Source organism: Equus przewalskii, chromosome 19, assembly GCF_037783145.1.
Source record: "Equus przewalskii isolate Varuska chromosome 19, EquPr2, whole genome shotgun sequence".
NCBI classification, from domain to species: domain Eukaryota; kingdom Metazoa; phylum Chordata; class Mammalia; order Perissodactyla; family Equidae; genus Equus; species Equus przewalskii.
The window spans coordinates 34,384,411-34,403,350 of record NC_091849.1 but is presented as its reverse complement, the minus strand read 5'-3'; the positions used below and the strand labels follow the sequence as shown (position 1 = coordinate 34,403,350).

General features: G+C 56.9%; 1 protein-coding gene across 1 annotated transcript; it reads left to right on the top strand.

The window, feature by feature from the left end:
- Positions 1 to 1,127: 1,127 nt before the first annotated feature.
- On the top strand, positions 1,128 to 18,896 carry LEMD2 (LEM domain nuclear envelope protein 2). Its single transcript, XM_070584436.1, has 9 exons — positions 1,128 to 1,908; positions 3,583 to 3,623; positions 6,773 to 6,848; positions 9,970 to 10,046; positions 10,957 to 11,036; positions 12,674 to 12,819; positions 13,852 to 13,953; positions 14,031 to 14,133; positions 17,396 to 18,896. The coding sequence occupies exons 1-9, from the start codon at positions 1,173 to 1,175 to the stop codon at positions 17,544 to 17,546; spliced, it is 1,512 nt and encodes a 503-aa protein (XP_070440537.1). The 5' UTR covers positions 1,128 to 1,172; the 3' UTR covers positions 17,547 to 18,896.
- The last annotated feature ends 44 nt before the right edge of the window (positions 18,897 to 18,940 follow it).

Below are 18,940 nucleotides of genomic sequence, written 5' to 3'. Positions count from 1 at the left end.
ATGGGACTGCAGGGGAGGAGGGGAGCATGTGGAAGAGAACTGAATTCCAGGGGGTTAAATGGAACGGAACCTAAGGCCGGCAATAAACCTGTGGGAAAGGCAGTTGATGAGGGCTGTGGAAGGAATACAAAGAGGGAGAGGGAGGCGGGAGGAAGACCAGGAACCAGGACTCTAGTTCCACTGGCCACCACTCCCCAGCTTCCCTTAGGGGTTTCTCGCTGAGAGCGTTCCTGCCCTGTGAGAGGTTCTCCACAGCAACGAGGCTGCAGAGACACGGGTGAAGTATGCACACTCAGGCGCATGTGCAGGCGCTGTCCTAAGCACCCTACACAAATCGCCTCTGTAATCCTCACAGCAACCCTAGAAGATTTACTGGCCAACAGGCTAGAAATGTTAACTGGATATGATCATACATCTAATGGTGGCAGAGTAGGGATTCGAGCGCACCCAGCCTAAATCCGCAAGTGACATAGACTGTGTCTCTGGGTCCTCCCCTACCTATCTCTTGGGCTGGGCTAAGGCTGCGCCCTCGCGGTGGCTGCGATGCCTTCCTCCGCCGCAGGCGCCCCTCGAAGGCCGGCGTCTGTCTGTCCCGGGGCAGGGCCCGCACCCGCCAGCGCTCAGTGGCGGCCGCGACCTGAGGTCTGACTGGTCTCAAGGCAGACCTGGGTCTATCCACGACCCAAAAAACGCCTTCCCTGAGCGCTGAAGGGGTCACCCATCGGGCCCCAAGCACAGAGAGGGGCAAAGGATCCCGTCTTCCCACTCTCGGCAAAGGTTTGTCTTTCACCATTAAGCAATTCATCTATTAAATCAACACTTTATTGAGCGCCTACCACATGCCAGGGACCGCGCGAGGGGCCGAGGATTCAGAGATAAGCACCTCTTGGTCTGACAGACGAGGAGAAGGACTGAGCAAGGAGGGGAAAGAAAAAAGAAACAAGAGACACAAACCTTCGGACCTCCCCAATATGGCAGCCGTGAGGCCGAGTCTGACCTCCTCATCATGGCCGGCCCGCCAAGGCAGACGCAGACCTCCTCAACATGGCGGCCATGACGGACCTTCCCATCATGGCGCAGGGCCCCGCCCGCGCCGCCGCCGCCGCCGCTGCCGGCGGGAGCAGTTCCGGGTGCGGGGAGCGCCGGGGGCGGGCGGGGGCGGCGTCCTGGCCATGGCCGGCCTGTCGGACCTGGAGCTGCGGCGGGAGCTGCAGGCCCTGGGCTTCCAGCCAGGACCCATCACCGACACCACCCGGGACGTCTACCGCAACAAGCTGCGCCGCCTGCGGGGCGAGGCCCGGCTACGCGGCGAGGAGCGGCTGCGGGAGGAGGCCCGGCCGCGGAGCGAGGAGCGGCTGCGGGAGGAGGCCCGGCTGCGCGAGGAGGCGCCGCTGCGCGCCCGGCCCGCCGCGGCTTCTCTGCGGGCGGAGCCCTGGCTCTCGCCGCCGGCCTCGGGCTCGGCCTACGCGACTTCTGGGGTCTACGGCGACCTCGGGGCCTCCGCGGCCTCCTGGTCCGGGAGCCGCGGCCTCGCCTACCCCGCGCGCCCCGCGCCGCTCAGGCGCCGCGCCTCGGTCCGGGGCAGCTCCGAGGAGGACGAGGACGCCCGGCCGCTCAACAGGGCCGCGCCGGGCCTGGGCCCCGGAGTCCGCCGCTGGTGGGCCGCGTCCCCGGCGCCGGCGCGGCCGCCCTCCGCCCTCCTCGGCCCCGACCCGCGCCCGGGCCTGCGGGCGACGCGAGCGGGCGCAGCGGGCGCGGCGCGGGCCCGGCCCGAGGCGGGGCGGCGGCTGGAGCGCTGCCTGTCCCGGCTCCTGTTCTGGGCCAGCCTGGGGCTGCTGCTCGTCTTCCTGGGCATCCTCTGGGTGAAGATGGGCAAGCCCTCGGCGCCGCAGGAGGCGGAGGACAACAGTACGTCCCGGGCCGGCGCAGGGGAGGGCCCCGGGCGCGCGCGTGTCCGCCACCACGACCACCCGTCCTCAGCGCCCTGCTGCACGCTCCCGGGCCTGGGCAGCCGCCTCTTCCCTCCGGACTGGGACTTTCCTTCCTCCAGCTGTGGGAGGAGAGGGCGGAATTCCTGCACCTGCAATAATTTCTGTCTTCACTTTCTCCTGCTCTCATTTCCTGCCCTAGCCCGCCCTACTAACCTCGCTTTCAACCACGTGCAGGAAGCAGTGTCCATTCCTACTCACTTTTACCCCAACCTCTGGTTTTCCCCGTCTAGAGAAAGCCACTCCCCCCTCTAACAGTCCTCTCCCGTTCCTTTTAATTTTTTCTTTTGATCTTGCTCCTTCACATATTAGTGCCCATTTGAAGGCACCCCATGTTTCACTGCCCACAGATGGGATCTGGTTGGGGGCCCAGCTTTGCAGCACCAGAAAGGCCACGGGCTCCACTTCTTTGGACTACAGGGCCCTCATTTGTCAGAAGGAGGTTGTGCTAGCCCTGCTTATGAGACAGGTGTGCAAGAACCTTTTAAAGAGTTTGAACTGATATAAACAGAGGTGTTTATCATTGCGGGCAGCACCCTCCTGAAGTGCTGTCAGGAGAGGGTCCTGTGGGTCAAGGACGTTGCCAGCCCTGCTTCTGTCCACACTTGGTTATGTGATTAGACATGCCAATCAGAGCTTTGCAGGACACAGCATGTTTCCTGAGTTGCTGAGGATTTGTGAGTTTCCGAAAAGGGAACTTTGCCTCTCGGGTAATTCTGGGCTCTGGTCTAACAGGAAACAACACAGAGATCATCTCTTTATCAATTTAAGTATAAAATGACACTGTAGCTCACCAACTTTTAACATTCTTTGCAAAGCATAAATGTGATTCATGCTGTTCCCAGCTTCGAGCCAAGGCCACATCTTTCCATACCTAGCAGGAACAGCCAAAATGCAAGGAAAAGTTAAATTATGTACTAGCTGGTGCAGGAGAAGCATGTTTACGTGTATGAACATGTCTGTGGGCATGGGGATCCCAGACTCGTGCACACACCAAGTAACGTCCTTACTATGAGAGCAGTTTCTCCACCTCTAGAGAAATTAAGCAGCCCCAGGAGTGTCCTGGTACCGTAACTGCACTGGTGACGTGGAACAGTATCCTGTCATACTTACTGCCAAGATGCTTTAAAACAGCAGCTCTTGGGTATATACTGGGATTTACCTGGAGTTCCCCTCTCGTGATGGTATTAATCCCTGTTTAACATACCCTTGTTTACAATTTACAGAGCCATCATGCATGTTGCCTTATTTGAGGCTAACTCCCTGAGTTAATCAGGGAAGTCTTTATTGATCCCATTTCACAGATGAGGAAACAGAGGTTCAGAGTGGTTAAGTGAGTTGCCCTAGAGCCCTTGGCTAATCATATTCACCTGGGATTTAGGACCTAGCTGTCCTAATTCCTAATCCAGGACGGGGAAACCCTTACATTTTACTGCCTGCATTTTAAAACTGCCTCATTTATATGACATCTTTCTAACCTCCACCCTTACGTTGGTAATATTTTACCTGCCCTGAATTTGAGACCAGTCCCTTTTGTACTCTTTTCCTCATGCCACACTTTTAATTTCCTCTGTGTTTCTTTTCTTGGTCTCAGTGAAATTATTGCCAGTGGACTGTGAGAAAAAAACAGATGAGGTGAGTTGGAGTTTCTCTAGCTTTTGTCATTCCTCCCAAGGATGTTAGCCTCCATCAGGAGGTAAACTTCCCCAGAAAAAGATCATAATAGCATCATTTTCAGGAGTCCTTCCCGTAATGTACCAGAAACACATCGTGTTCTGTGATGTTTGTGTCAGACTCAATTGTGGCAGTGAAGGAGTACTTGAAACAGGGAATTGAGCTCCCCAGATCCAACCTTGGGCTCGTTACGGAAGCGCTGCCATCAATCACAGTGTTGGAGACTTTGATTTCTGCCTAAGTCGATCTAGGGGGATGCGGTAGGTTGTGGTTGGAGGACCTCTCAAGCTCCCCGGCTTCAGGAGGAAGGGCTGGCAGTTTTTAAGCATGAGGAGGCCAGGTTCTCGGTTCCACATTCTCCCCTCCAGTAGTACATCTGTGGCTCTGAAAATGCCATGCTGATTTGAAACATCATGGGGGGCAGGGGGAGGATGGCGTTTTAAAAACATCTGAAGTGGAATTAGCCCTCTTAGTCTATAGATTTGTTTTATGAAGCTTTAATGTTCCCTACAAATAATATTTGGGGAAGGCGAGCAGCCCCATTCATTTATGAGTCATGAAGGCAGCATTAGCGAGGAGCTGGCTTGCTGGTACAGGTGGTAGTCTGGGGAAGAGAGGAGGCAGTAAATTTTCAGGTCATAAATCCTACCAGGAGAAGCCTTGTGCTGCCAGAGGGCATGACTTAGTAGTCTAATTATTAAGTGTGCAGTGCCAGGCCTCCCAGAGCCCAGTTCACGTCTCTGGCAGCCTGGGGGCTGGGAGAGAAGTGACACATGGTCAGCTCCATGCCCCTGCATTGACTGGCACCCACGTTCATGAAGGGACATCCTGGTGCAGAGAACTGGTTTTATTTCTCTCTGGCTTCTGCTGTGTCATAGTTGGGGGTGTTTTATCACATTCATTTATTGCATTCATCTACCAAATCTCTTTTCTTCCCGATTGTTTTGTAGAAACAGATTCATAATAAGTTGACTCTGCCTTCCATCATAAAAACCACAGCTGATGCTTAGAGGCAGTGGCCCAGAAACGGAGGCAGTGGCCAGAGGGGAAACTAGAATTTGGAAGACTGAAAATAAAAACAGGAGAAAACAACTTTTCTGTTAGACTCCTCTGCTGATGTTAGTTTTGTTTGTCTTTTAATTAGAAATGGGTTCCCTGGGGTCTTTGTCTTGGTTCTTCCCATGTCTAAATGTGTCAGGCCCACAACTGAATGACAGATTTGCTCCCTGGCCCTCCTCCAAGCTAGACAGGCCCACGCCCCACCTGAGTGAGCCCAGGTCCCACTGGAGCTGTGCTCGCTGGGCATCCTGGGTGCCTGTAACCTCAGCGCACTGGAAGGCAGGGTCTGGCCCTACCATCGCAGGCTCTGTGGAGCTGGGACTTCACAGGCGCCCTTGCCTCCACGGAGGGTGGATGCGGGAACAGGCAGGTCGGGAGGCGCTTTTCTTGGCTCTGGTGAGGTTCTTGCTGGAAGTCCAGCTCCTCGTGTGGCTCCGGCTCACCCAGACCCGACGGGTGTCTGAGTTCAGATACACGTGTTCCTTGCCTCCTCAGCCGACTGCAACACTTGGTGCTTGTCCTTCTGCCTTTGTGCTGCTGAAAACGTGGGGACAGCTGGGGGTGGGTGTGTTGTCTTAATCAGGCCGTCTCGTTGTCTGGTACCTTCTGTCCTCCAGTTTCCTTTACGTGGTATCAGCCCTGCTTTGCTTAATTTGGAACAGTGTTAATTGTTACTGCTTTTTTTTCTAGTTGTGACAGTAATAGATGTTTAGTGTAGAAAATTTGAAAAACGTGCCAAAGAAAAATCACCCATGATTCTGCCACCTAGAGATAATCCCCATTACGTTTTGGGGGCCTTTCCTTCCCATCTTACCTCTCTGTGGATGTTTGTTTACAGCACTGGGATCTCGTGTGTATTCCATTACATTTAACGCTTATTATCACTATTTCCCATACTCTTAAATACTCTTTAAAAAGTAGTTTGGGTGCAGAACTCTACTAGTCGGCATGTGAGTTGTTTCTGAACGTTTGTGGTCATGTGTATAAATCTTGGTTACCTCATTTGGTACCTTGCAAAGGCTTTAGGGTCTTTAGGCACCATAAGGGGCCTCCGAGACTGTTGGAAACCGAGGCAGATGAGGGCAGCTAATGAGCCTGAGAAGGACTTTGGTTCCTTCTGTAGCTGCAGAGGCAGGTCCAGAACCCGGGCCCTCGGCCCAATGACAGCCCACAGGAGGCCCGAGTGTGGGACGTGGGCCTGGAGTCCCCAGCAGCACTCCACCACTTACGAGCTGTGGGATCTTGGTGGCCCGAAGTCTCTAACCCTCAGGCTCCTCATCTGAGAAGTTGGGGTACAGTAAGGATTGCAGCGAGGATTCAGTGCGTGCTCCAGTATCAGCCACTCCCACAGCACCTGGCCCATCGTCCGCTCTCAATGGAGAGCAGCCTTGTTTTTTAATGTTCTAAATCCAGTAAGTCTAGCAAAGTGGCATGAGTTCTGTCACAGGTGCTGGAGGACTAGGTATGCATATATTCCTGTTCCTGTTTTCTCATACAGATGACTTTTTCCCCCTACAGTTTCAATAGTTCTAGAAATTTTCCATTTCTAGGGGAATCCAGTCTCAGATTAAACATTTGCAACAGATAATCCACAAGGCAGACTATCCACAGGCAGACTGTAGACGCTGGACTCTCCAGAAATGGACGGGAGTGACCCTGGGGGAGACAGGATGGCAGTTGCACAGCAGGTGCTTTTCCCTTCGAGGAAGCCAGGCTCCTGCGTTTCCCCCATAGCCACATCACCTCTGCTCCACGCCCCACTCAGTGTCCTTTATTCCAGCAGGAGCCGTGGGGCGGAGGCCGGAGAGCCGCCAGGATGGCAGACGTTTGGTTACTGCGTCTCCTGCGGCCCGGCCTCAGCTTTCGCAGTGTTCCTTTCAGTCAGTTAACCCTGTCCCTGGGCCCACTACTTGCAGAATTTGCTTTTATCTTCTAAAAGCCTGAGGTGTTCCTTGCTGCTTAGTACTGGCAGTGTGTCTGAGGAGGTAAACCAAACAGACAGATCCCCTCCCACCCCCTCCTTGCTGACCGCTTGTCCTGTGCCCTTTCAGTTCTGTCAGGCCAAGCAGAAGGCCGCCCTGCTGGAGCTGCTGCATGAGCTGTACAACTTCCTGGCCGTCCAAGCCGGTGAGTAGGTCCGTGAGGCCAAGATTCCTTGGGAGCAGGTTGTGGGCCACTGTCCTAATGAGTTAGGGCAAGGCTGGCCGGCAGCCCACTGAGACACTCTGTGGTCATCTCCCCAAAGACATACTCAGAAACCGAGTCTCCCTTTCCCCCCCTTCCCCACTCAGACACGAACACATTCGGTTCTCACATCCCCTTTAAGGGTCCCAGGGGTCCTGGCACATGCACAGGCCTTCCACAGATTTGCTCCCTTCTCTGCATGCCCCCTACCTGATGCTTTGAGGGGTCTGTGTTGCATTGGAAGGGGCCAGGCCCCAGATATTCTCAGGGCCTCAGTCTCCTCATCTAACCAAGTAATCTTGGGTCTTTCTTTTCTTTTTTTTTTTTAAAGATTGGCACCTGAACTAACAACTATTGCCAATCTTTTTTTTTTTTTTTCCTGCTTTATCTCCCCAACCCGCCATACATAGTTGTATATCTTAGTTGCAGGTCATTCTAGTTGTGGCTAGGTCTTTCTTTTCTTTACAAAATGAAAACCAAGTGCTCTGCTGTAGATGAGGCATTCTCAGCACCCTCGTGAAACAGGCCCTGAAAACTCCTCCATCCAGAAGGCTCCCCTACTGTTTTATTTGGTAAATGCGTTCCTTGAGGCCAGAGGTGTCCCCTGCAGTACTGTGTCCTCTCCCACACCTGGCGTCTCGGCAGCTCTCAAAATCACTTGCTGACAACACAGATGAAGGTCCAGGGCTTGTGCCTCACGTTAAATACACTTGACAGGGGAACCAGACGGAGCTGTTCAGTCTTAGGGGATGTCAGAAGGCATCTGCGGGGCCGACCCCTGTCTGAGGTTGTCACTGGGAAGTCACGGTTGGGTGGACTTGTACTGGGCCCCAGTCCTCAAGGCCAGTCTTGTGGGCCTCGGCTCTGCCACCTCCTCCCTCCTGACTGGTGGGAGACTGGGGATGGTCAGGAGGTGTCTGTGAGCTCCTCAGAGGGACAGTAGGAACTGGGGCCCACAGAGTCGTGGTCATCATGAGCACTTCTTTCGGGCCCAGTGCTTGGAATATGAATTCTGGCCTAAGGGTGTTCCAAACCTTAGTGACTCTTGTGGTCCGAGAACCAGCAACCTCAGCATCACTTGGGAGCTTATTGGAAATGCAGAATCTCAGGTTCCATCCCAAACCTTTGAATCAGAATCTGCATTTTAATGAGACCCCCAGGGGATAAAGCTGAGAAGCTTTGCTCTTAAGCTGTGGGTCCTAGTTAACATTTGTCTTCCACCCACCCTCCATGTGGTCCTGGCTTATGCTGTCAGGGAGCCCTGTCCTCTGACTAGACCGGCAGGGGCAGCCCTGAGGGTGCATCTCACTGAGACAGGATGCAGGGGGTTGCCGGCTTTCTGCTAGGCCATGCTCCCTCCCTACACCTCCTGAGGAGATCAGCTACGGGCAGGGCACTGTGCCGGCCTTGGCCTTCGTAGGACATGAGATGACTCAGCCCAGGCTCCTACTGCAGGCTGCTTGTGGTCCGGTAGAAGAGACAGGCCACCTGCCTCCCTGACACTGGGTGATATAAGATGCGATGAACTGAGAATCGAGAGGCCGGAAGTTCCAGGAGGCACGGTGCTTTTTAGCTGGAGCCGTCAGGAAAGCGACAAGAGGGAGGTGGCATGTGTGCCAGGCCCTCAAGCCCCAGCAGGATTGATTGTGTCTATGTGGGGCAAGGTGGGGCCAAAGAGCAGGAAAGTACAGGGTCAGAGATGGAAGCAGTTGGCTTCAGGGGAAGGAGAAGTGGAGGGAAGGGAGTTGGGAAATGAGTTGGGAAATGTCGGTTGGGCCAGGCCCCCAGGCTTGATCCCGCAGGCACAGAGAGGGCCAGGAGGCGCTTGAGCAGGGGAGTGAGTGCGGAGAGCCGGGCGCCAGGAAGGCTAACGCGGCAGCAGCTCGAGTGGGCTAGTGTCCCTGCAGCAGAATCATGTTAGAGCTTTGTTGACCAAACATGGAGGAGACGGGGAGAGGAGGGAAACCAGTCAGGTGGCCGTGGCCCCGGCAGGGCAGTCTGGGTGGGGGCAGGAGGACGGGAGAAACTTGGTCTCAGTGGACCAAGAGGACCAAGATCAACCTTGAAGTTGGTCTTGAGGATCTGGCCGTGTTGGGGGTGGGAGACGGGCTTCAGTTCATTCTCAAGGTTTTTTAACATTACCGTCAGCCACTTCCTCCCCAGCACACAGACAAACACAGACTGGCTATCTGAAGCCCCACGCTGTGCCGGGTCAAGAGCGGTCAGGCCATGTGTGACGGCCCAGGATCTTGTACGTGCACAGCCCCGTGCTGTCCCTGCTTTCAAGGAGCCTAGTGGACCCACGGGAAGGCCTGTGTGCTAGGTGACGCAGAGTGGGCGACAGCGAGCCAGGGGCTGTGGCAGACTGCCAAGTCCAGAGCGATTTGGCCAAACAGGAGACCCCCATGGGCTAGGGGTTCTTCAGAGGAGGTGGTCTGTGGGCTGGGCCTGGAAGGCTGTCAGGACTGAGGGGGATGCTCCCACCTCCACCTTTGGTGGGAGCCAGCTGCCCAGGGTGCTCGGAAGGGAGCTGCCCCCTGGAGCACCACACCGAGGCCCTGCTGCCCAGCACCCAGACACCCCCTTCCTCTTTGGGGCATTCTGGACATGTCTCCCAAGGACCCCTCAAAACAGTGGGCCTGGCATTCCAGGTCACCTGCCTGTGTCACAAGTCGAAATCCCTGCGGTGCCTGTGGCCTCCCTGCCGTTCTTTTTTCCCAGGCTGTGTTTATTTATAGTGCCATTCCAGTACCTTCCAGAGCTATCTGTCTGATCCTTTTAGGGATCAATTGCAAACAGACCTCAGTATTGGGCAGCTTTTTAGTCATTTAATGCAAATTGCCGCACTGCTTTGCAGGTCAGGTTTTAATGATCTGGAATCGATCCAAGCTAAGTGGCTTTTGATCCTACCGCAGAGTGAAGATGCCCCACAGAAGCTGGAGCTGCCGGGCTGCATGCTCCCCATCAGCGCTGATGGCTTGATTCTGCTGCATTTTTTAGTCCATTTCAGAGTCATTTTTTTTCACCTCTTCTCTGTGTGTGAATGTGTGTTTTCTCCTCCTAGGTAATTTTGAATGTGGAAATCCAGAGAAGCTAAAAAGCAAATGCATCCCTGTAATGGAGGCGCAGGAACATGTAGCAGTAAGTAGGCTGCGTCGTCTCCACTCCCGGAGGTCCTGGGGCTTTTGTATTGATCGTTCAAGCCCGGCAGTGTTTCTGAGTTTGCTGTTTGGCATTTTTTCTTTCTTTTTTTTTTTTTTTTAAACTTAGTTGAGAGTTAGGCTCCCTTGAGTTAAGGCAGCAGTCGGTGACTGGGCCCAAGGTGAGCTTGAGCGTGAGCCAGGACTGCTGTGTGGACGGGCAGCTCACCACCGACCTCCTGCTCTTTGAGCAGCTGGTGTGGCCGCGGCAGGTCCCCTTTCTTTGAGTGGCCCTGTCACTTACTCCTCCTTTGGTTCACTTTTCTCCCCTTCTCAGCAGCTTTAAGGACACACATTTACCCTGTCTGTCCTCTCCCCTTACGGTGACCGTGTAGATTGCTCAGGTGCATTTGATTTTCCGTGTGGCCTCAGGATGATAGGATTATGGATCTGTGGAGCTGGCGGAAACCTTAGGGGTGCCTAGGCCAATTTTCATTTCACAGACGAGGAAACTGAGGCCCAGAGAGGGGCAGGGACTTGCTCAAGGCTGCATAGCTGGGACTGGCCACCAGGCCCCCAACCCCCACACTTTTTTTCATTTTACCCAAGATGAGCTGCCAGCTCTCCTGCCTGATGCTTTAGTCCTTGAGAAAATTATATCCTTTTGGCTGTCTCAGACCTGCATTGTTTTCCTGTGTGTGCTTCCACATCGCTTCCTCCCGTTACAGCCTCTTCCTTGGCTCTCGTCAGCCCCAGATTTCCTTCCTGCCAGTTTGCTGGGCATTCAGCGGAACAGGGCTTTGAGGCATGCATAGGACACGGCAAGGGCTTCCTTAATCCAGCAGCAGAGTAATGTTGCTCCACAGCTTCGCCCAGACGCAGAACTAATCCTCTCCCGCCCCCTCCCACAGAATGTGACTGGCAGCTCTTCCACCAAGTTTGAAGCCGCACTGACCTGGATACTGAGCAGTAACAAGGACGTGGGCATCTGGTGAGTGTGGGCTGGCCATCACGAGGTGGCGGCACAGCTGTGGGCACCTGCGGCCACTGTCCTGACCCTTCAGCTGACTCTTGTGCTCCAACAGAGGTGTCGCGGGTCTGAAGTTAGAGGGCGGGTCTTCCAGCTGAGTTGCTGTGGGCTAGGCTTGAAGCTGGGCAGCCTTAGGAATGCGATAGAAGGAGCAGTTTCAAGATGAGACACAGAATCCAGATGTCAGCATGCTAGCCTTGTGTCAAGTAACTCAGTCTGTGCCCTTTTAGTTCACTGGCCCCGCACAGTTGGCTGGAGAAGGCATTTTTCTGCACTTCTTTTCCTTGGGTGCGAGGTTTCATTTGTAGACGAAATGATTCTGTATGTTGGTTTCACACAGTATGGAGATTGCAAAAGGAAAGACTGGATTTTATTCTGACTGGGCAGTCCACCTCCTTTCTCTCTGGGGAGCACTGTTGGCAGAGATAGCGAGCCCTTTCACCCTGCTGAAAGGCCCCACCTGGCTGCTCAGGGGGTGGGGGATGCGCCAGCCAGTGGGGGACAAGCCTGAGAAGTCCCCCTGCTGCAAAAGCACTCGCCTCGGCACCCGCTCCCACCTCCCAGGCTTTGTCAGGTCTCTGGTCAGGTTACGGCTCCTGATATTAGAACACTCTGGGGTTTTGTTCTCTGCCTCCCTAATCCACCCAAATCACTAATTCCATCAGCAGTGCATCCAGCAGGGGCCCCTGGGCGCTCAGCCTAGAGCTTGATAACTGGATGCATGGCATGATTAAAATTCGTTGGCTGAAAAAAAAGAAAGCTTCCCTGAGTGGCTGAGCGATTTTCCCTTGTGTTGGAAAAGGCGGAGGAGAGTGCGGATTTTCTCCTCGGCAGCACTCGCTCGCCAAGGCTGCTGACGCAGAAGAGTGATGACAGCCGCCTTTTCACACTGGGGAAGGCAGCCTGGAGGGGGCTGAGCCCAGCTCAGATGATCAGTGTTAAAAGGGGGTCGTGAGAAATCAGGACACTTCAGGTACCAGCCTTTCCGGTGTGCGGGCCAGAGCATGATGCTGTCACCTAGCTGGAAGAAGGAGCAGGTGTCGGCGTCCCTGCGGGTCCTGACACGTCCTCACCCCGGGCAGGGTGGAGGCGCTGTGGCTAGGGTCTGCACGGGGAGCCTGGCCATTTTCATTCCCCTGAGCCTCGCGGCGCCCCATGATGTCTACACTTAAACAGCTTATGTGCGTCCTCGTCGCCGAGGACAAGCACACCCTCCCAGACTCTGCCTTTTCAGTTCTTGCCATGCAGCGCGAAGCCAGCGATTCAGTAAACATTTCCATTTCTCTGTGCTGGGAGGTGGGAATCCAATTTACAGTTTAATCTTCCACACGCTGAGAGGGGCTGTCAAAGACCCGACAGAGGGGGACGTCACTTTAGCGGTAGGGGTTCAAGCCTGCTGCCGTCTTTAAAGCTTTATTCTTTCTAAGTAGCCAACGTGGGAAATTTCTGGGCAGAGTGCTATCAGGATACCAAGTCTATTTTATAAGTAAGGAGAGGGCTTGAGGCCCCTCCTTCCTTCTCCTTCTGCTTGAAGTGGAGCATATACGGCGGCTCCTCGGAGCTTTTGAACATGTTTACAATCCTGTGTCCTGTCTCAGGTTGAAAGGGGAAGACCCGTCAGAGTTGGTGACAACGGTAGACAAGGTGGTCTGCCTGGAGTCCGCCCGCCCCCGCATGGGTGTTGGCTGCCGCCTGAGCCGCGCCCTGCTCACCGCCGTCACCAACGTGCTCATCTTCTTCTGGTGTAAGTCCTCGGCCACCCTGCTCACCCCTTCCCCTCACCGGGGCTGCTCGCACTGAGCCCCTCCTGGGAGCCCCGCTCAGCTGCGCTCCTAGACACGAGTGATGGGTTAGAGAAAGCCAGGCCCGGAGAGTTCATTCCTGTCCGGTGCGCCTGAGGTCTGTCTACTAAAACAGAGGAGATGAACAAGTCAGCCTCTGCCCTGGGTCGTCTTTACCTTTGGAGATGGGAGGTGGGAGCGTGAGGATAACTAGAAAGTGTCCTTGACTCAGGGCAGGGACTGTCAGCGTCCCTCAGAGGGAGGCCGCCTGGGCTGGAGCCGAGCACCGTCCCTCCCGGGACCCAGAGTGCAGGCTGTGCCAAGTGGGGAGCACAGCAGGAGCTTGGCCTGATTCTACTCCTTGAACAATGTAAACATCCCCTGGGAAGCCACAGATACCTGAGGAAAGCAGGAAGGGCCCAGGGCTGAGCTGAGGACGAGAGCACAGGTCTTGTCTCCCAACAGCAGGGGCTGCCTTTGAGAAGAGAGCTGGGGTGTCTGTGAAGGCGAGAGGCCGAGTCACAGACACCGCTGGCTCTGCAGAGATAGCCGAGTTACAAATCACAGGCCATCTGGGCGTGCACACAGTCCCTCACCCACGCCATCAGGCGCAGACATCATTATCGGCAGCAGCATCTCGGAATACAAAGGGCTCCGGCATGTATATATGTATGAACGCCGTGTTCTGGTTCACGAGGGACGAGATGAAAGCCCTGCAGTGAGGCTGGGAGGAGCCGAGATCTGGGCAGCTGGGGATGCTCTGTGGTGACAGCCGCGGGAGGAAGATGATCACTTAATAGTCTGTCCTCCCTCCGCGTGCCCGTGTCCTTTGTTTCCTGCACCCCAGCCCGGGACCCGCCACATAGTAGGTACTCAGAACACGTTGGCAGCTCACCTACAGCCTCCAGCACAGCAACTCACCTCAGTGAAAGCCAGTGAGCGCCTGATCGGCTGAAGGCGACGCAAGGGATTAACCGTGCTTTCTTCCCTCACAGGCTTGGCTTTTTTGTGGGGGCTCCTTATCCTCCTGAAATACCGGTGGCGGAAGTTGGAAGAGGAGGAGCAGGCCATGTATGAGATGGTGAAGAAGATTATAGGTGCGTGGTCCCGGGTGAAAGGGCTGCTGGCCCCCGCCAGGAGGTCCTCACCCTAAACAGTGCCCTCCATCTTGCAGACGTGGTCCAGGACCATTACGTGGACTGGGAGCAGGACATGGAGCGCTACCCGTACGTGGGCATCCTGCACGTGCGTGACACCCTGATCCCTCCACAGAGCCGGTAAGTCCTGGGTCTGACTCCGCTGAGTGCCCCGCTGAAGGAGACCCAGAGCCTCGCATCCGTCACGGGGGCTGGGGGCCAGCTCAACCCCAGCATCACGGGTCGGGACATCCTCCACACCTCCTGGCTCCTCCAGCGATCTGCTCTTCCTGGCGGAATGCACAGACCAGGGGGTGTGGAAGTGTGGCCCCCCTCCTCTGTACAGGCGCAGCGCTGTTAGTGTTCATCCTCAAGAGGGTGCTTTGGGCAGCGAGTACCAGACCCCCTCCCCCAGGGGCTCAGGCAGGGAAGGACCTGACGAGTTCCCATGAGAAGAAGTCGGGAGTCCTGTGGGCTCCAAGCACAGCACAGTCAGGTCTCTGGTTTCATTTTTCTGTGATTCTCGTGGTCCTGCCCTCCATGGGTGTTGTTAGGTGGCTAGAGTTCCCTGTAGTCACAAGGTGGTGGCCAGCAGCTGGAGCAATGTCTGCCTTGTCACAGCCAGCAGGGCAGAGGTGGACTTCCTGTTGCTCTCATGAGCAAAAGAAGACATTTCAGGGACACACTGCTTGAGGCTCTGCTGGCCAGAACTGGTTACTTATCTATTCTCGAATCAGCCACTGGCAAGAAGGAGGAGATTGTTTCTCAAACATTTGAACCATGACCCACAGTCGGAAACCCATGTTACCTAAAATATCATGGTCCAGTTCTCACACACATGTGGACACACACACGTACATGTAGGTGAAATCAGTTTCACAGCAGCAAATGGTGTCGGCTTCCTGGGCGCACAGCTGCATGGGAAGGGGTGGCAGGCCATTGTCACGCACAATTCCAGCACCACCTTCCACACGGGCTGCAGATGCTAGATGGATCCCTGACAAAACCAGGGGTGAGGTAGAGCCAGGAGGCAGCCAGCAAGGCCCCCCGGTCCAGCTCAGCTTGCGGGCCCTCCACTGCAGATTCTGCTGCAGTCTCCGGCTGGACGCCGTCATCTCGCCGATGACGCTAAGCACTCACACTTGCTGTGTGCTGGCTAGGAGCCCTCTACAGTACAGACGCACTCGCTCCTCACCATGGCCCTAGGAGGTGAGAACAGGGGGTACCCCATTTTACAGATGAGGAAACTGAGGCACAGGAGGATAAGGAACTTGCTCAGAGGCCCAAGGCTGGTGGCATTCCTGTGCTCTCATTGCCAGGCTCTGCAGTCGAGGTCACCCCTTTCTGTGCAACACAAGAGGAACTGGAAGAATAGAACGTTTAAGGGCCCCTTTTAAATGTGAAGATGCTTAATGTTCATACCCACTGTACCCCCTGGAAGGTGGTAGGCAGGAAGCTTAGAGAGAGCAGACTGACTGTGATGTGTGGCTTGTGCTTGCTGCCGGTCCCCAGTGTGAGGCAGCCACATGGCCCTCCAGTCCCCAGGGGAGGCCACTTGGTGTATTCAGACTCGCACCTGATTCCTGGCCCTGCCTGGAGTCGCCATGTGATCCAGGTAACGACCTCTATGAGCCACAGTTTCCTCCTCCATAAAACAGAGGGAACCCCATGCCTTGCGGAGGGAGGTGGGGACGAGAGGCTGCCGTGATTCATTCACTCAATACATGCCCTGTACACCGGCTCCGGGGGACAGTGGGGAGTGGAAGAAGCAAAGATCCCTGCCCTGCGGGAGCACTGCTTCCAGGGAAGGAGGGGGGTGACAAGATAGGTGAGGAAAATGTGTGCTGTTAGGTAGCGGCAGGTCCTGAGGAAAAGGGGAGCAGGAGTGTGGGGGAGATGGCCCCCACTCCCTAGGTCAGTGCCTGGCCCGTGAGCCCCCATCAAAGGGCAGCCGTCACCACTTGGGCTTGAATTACATGCACCACATGTGCTCCCTTGAGTCAGAGAAGGAAGTGGCGTTATAGCCTGTCTCGGGCCTGAGCCAGAGGGCCTCAGCCCCTGTCTGCAGCAGGCGACCACCCTGCAGGTCCGAGCCCCCGTCTGTGAGCCCCAGAGGCTCATGCCCCATTAGCCCTCAGCCCCTTGATCATCTCCCAAGCCCCCCGCCAGTGCAGCCAAGCTCTCGACGCGTGAGGAGACCCCAGCCCCCATGGGCCCCGGGAGGGTTCATTTGGCTCTGCCCCTTGGACCCAGGCCTGCTCCTGAGAGGCTGAGGGAGCTCTCAGGAGCTTGCTGAGTGAGGAAAGCAGGGGGCTGATGGGAGCAGCTCACTCGGCAGGCTTGTCGTCACCTGTTAACGGGCAGCCTGGGAAGGAGGGGCAGGGGTGGCACCCTGGCCCCCACATAGTGCTGGCTGCCTCCCCTCGGAACCCCATGTGAGGGGCTCAGTCCCCAGGGCATGTGGGACCTTCGCCTGACCAGCCAAGTGGGGGCTGCTGCCAGCTGTGGGGTTTGGCTGGTGACAGGACCTGACCCCTGGGGAAGAAAACCCCGACACCCCACTTTGCCTCCTTACAGGCCCCCTCGGGAGCTTCCTTCCACATGTCCTCCCGGGGTGAACCTTGCTGCTCCCCCACACACTCGCCTTCACCCTCCCCTTGGGGGTCACGGGGGTGGTCTGCAGTGCTGACCAAAGGCAGGAGCTCATCAGAGGGAGAACACCAGAGCCACCCTCCCCGACTGCCCTGGAATCTTCCTGTCTAGTCTGAAAGGGTGGGGCGAGGAAATAGGGGCTGTCCAAGGGGGTGCAAGGCCCAGGGGACCCAGCAGAGCAGGGAGTGTGCACACTGGCCCAAGGCCTGAGGCTGGCCCGCCAGGAGGTGGCTGTGGGTCCAAGAGCAGCTCCACCGTCTCGGCCTCCCCGATTGGATGCTTGGTTGGATGCTTAGCTCATCCACATCCCCTGAAGTGCCGTGGAGTTCTCAGCAGCCCAGTGGCCACTCTTTAATTAGCCCACATGAGGCATTAAAATGCATCCAGCCCAGCGGTGGGGCGGCCTGGCCCGGTCTGCCGCAGTAACAGGCCCCAACAAGAGTGGGCACAGCATGGTCCCCTCCCTTTGGACACCTGGGGATGCCCCAAACCCCTCCAGCCCCTTTCAGCTCCCTTTAGTTGAGTGCTTTTGGAGCAGACAAGGTTGAGGAATTATTTCTCTGTGGCCCAAGAAATTTCTCTCCTCTGCAGGGGTCCCGTTAGTACCTGCCGGTTTCTCCCGCAGCCAAGTCTGCGCGGCCTCTCGGAGCTCGGTCCCTTTGTGCGCTGGGCCTGCAGACCCGCTGAACTCTCGGGAGGGCAGGGCGGCCGGGGACGGATCGCCGGCTGAGCCTGGTCTCTCTCATTGCAGGAGGCGCATGAAGCGGGTCTGGGACCGGGCCGTGGAGTTCCTGGCCTCCAACGAATCCCGCATCCAGACGGAGTCCCACCGCGTGGCGGGAGAGGACATGCTGGTGTGGAGATGGACTAAGCCCTCTTCCTTCTCCGACTCGGAGCGCTAACCGGCGCGGCCTCCTCCCAGCCAGCCCGGGCGGGCCTGAGAGGGCGCGCCCGCCGGGCGGAATTCCGCTGCCTCGACGCCGCCCGCCCGCCCGCCGGGGCCGCAGCGGCTCTGGACTCCTCGGACGGGGCGCCGTTCGAAGGGCGGGCTTCGGTGAAGGGCGGAGGGGAGAGGCCGGGGCCGGCGGGCTCGCGTGTCCTCCGCTTGGTCCGACCCTCTCTGCCCGTTTTGCGGGCAGAAAAGGGAGAAGGGTTTGCTTTTCATGACTGGAAGAGGTGAAAGAGCAGTGGCTGAGTGCCCGCAGAGCACGCGTGCCGCAGGGTGGGCTGCAGCTGCCCCCGCGGCTGAGGCTCGGCGGTGCGGTGGGCGTCGCACCTGTGGGAGGTGGGTCGGGACGGCGGGCTGGGGGAGCAGCTTGGTCCATGTGCCTTCAGGGGGTGTTACCTGGGAGCTCGAGGGTGAGGGCAGAAAGCCCGTCCTCCAGCTGGATTGGGCCTCTTCTATCCTGAAGGGGGAAGGTGCTAGAACTTAGAACAAGTACTGTAGAACTATCCAGAAACGCCGGGCCCTGCGGTCAGGAGCGGTGAGCTGCTGTGTGGCCTGTGGGAGGACCCTGGAGGGGCACAGGGCCCGAGAGCAGAGAGGGCCGGGGCTGCCAGCGTCCCTGCGGCCCGTCCGAGGCAGCCCGGGGCGCGCCTCTGCAGTGGTGCTTCGCACGGCAGCGGCCGGTCCAGGCCAGCCCTGCGGCCGCAGCCCTGCGTCAGGCCGAGGCGCCGATTCCAGGAGCTCGGGTGTCCCGCTCTTGTGGCGCGGGGAGGGCACCGTGTTTACGGCGGCGGCAGCCTCCCCGCCCGGGCAGTCCAACCAGAACTTCCAGCGCAGCGTCGCGGGGAGCGCGGAGGCCCTCTGCCCTCTGCTGGCCGCCGCAGCGCTGCCTCGGGGCCCCCGCCCGCGCGTGGCCCGGTGTCGGAGGCGGTCTCCGGAAGCGCCCCGGCTGGGGGCCTTCTTAGTTAAGTGCAGGCGCCTCTCCAGCAGAGCCCCATTCCCGCGTGTTCTCTGCAGGCCCGAGGGTGAGCGGAGGAGACGCCACAGCTGCGCCGAAGGCGTTTGCCACCCCTTTCTGTCTTATTGGTGTTTTTGGTTTCCTTAATAAAGCTCCGGTCTCCCTCTTTTGAGCAATACTCTCTCATTTCCTCTGATGCCTGGATGATCGGCGGGGCTGGAATCAGCGCCAGCCCCGTGGCAAGGAAACGGTCTCATAATCAGGCTCCAGCCGGAAGAAGAAGAAACTGCAACAGGCTTCGGCATCGTGGCTGAGACTGTTGGAGAAATAAACTGTTTATTAAAAATGGATGTGTTTCTCAGCCGTGGTTCTTTCCTTTTCCCCCCAAAGCG

Bases quoted from the DNA above. Each gene is read 5' to 3' on its own strand.
- LEMD2 (XM_070584436.1), top strand. From the start codon at position 1,173: ATGGCCGGCCTGTCGGACCTGGAGCTGCGGCGGGAGCTGCAGGCCCTG. The intron at 6,849-9,969 runs GTGAGTAGGTCC...TTCTCCTCCTAG, and splicing joins CTTCCTGGCCGTCCAAGCCG to GTAATTTTGAATGTGGAAAT. The intron at 12,820-13,851 runs GTAAGTCCTCGG...CTTCCCTCACAG, and splicing joins CGTGCTCATCTTCTTCTGGT to GCTTGGCTTTTTTGTGGGGG.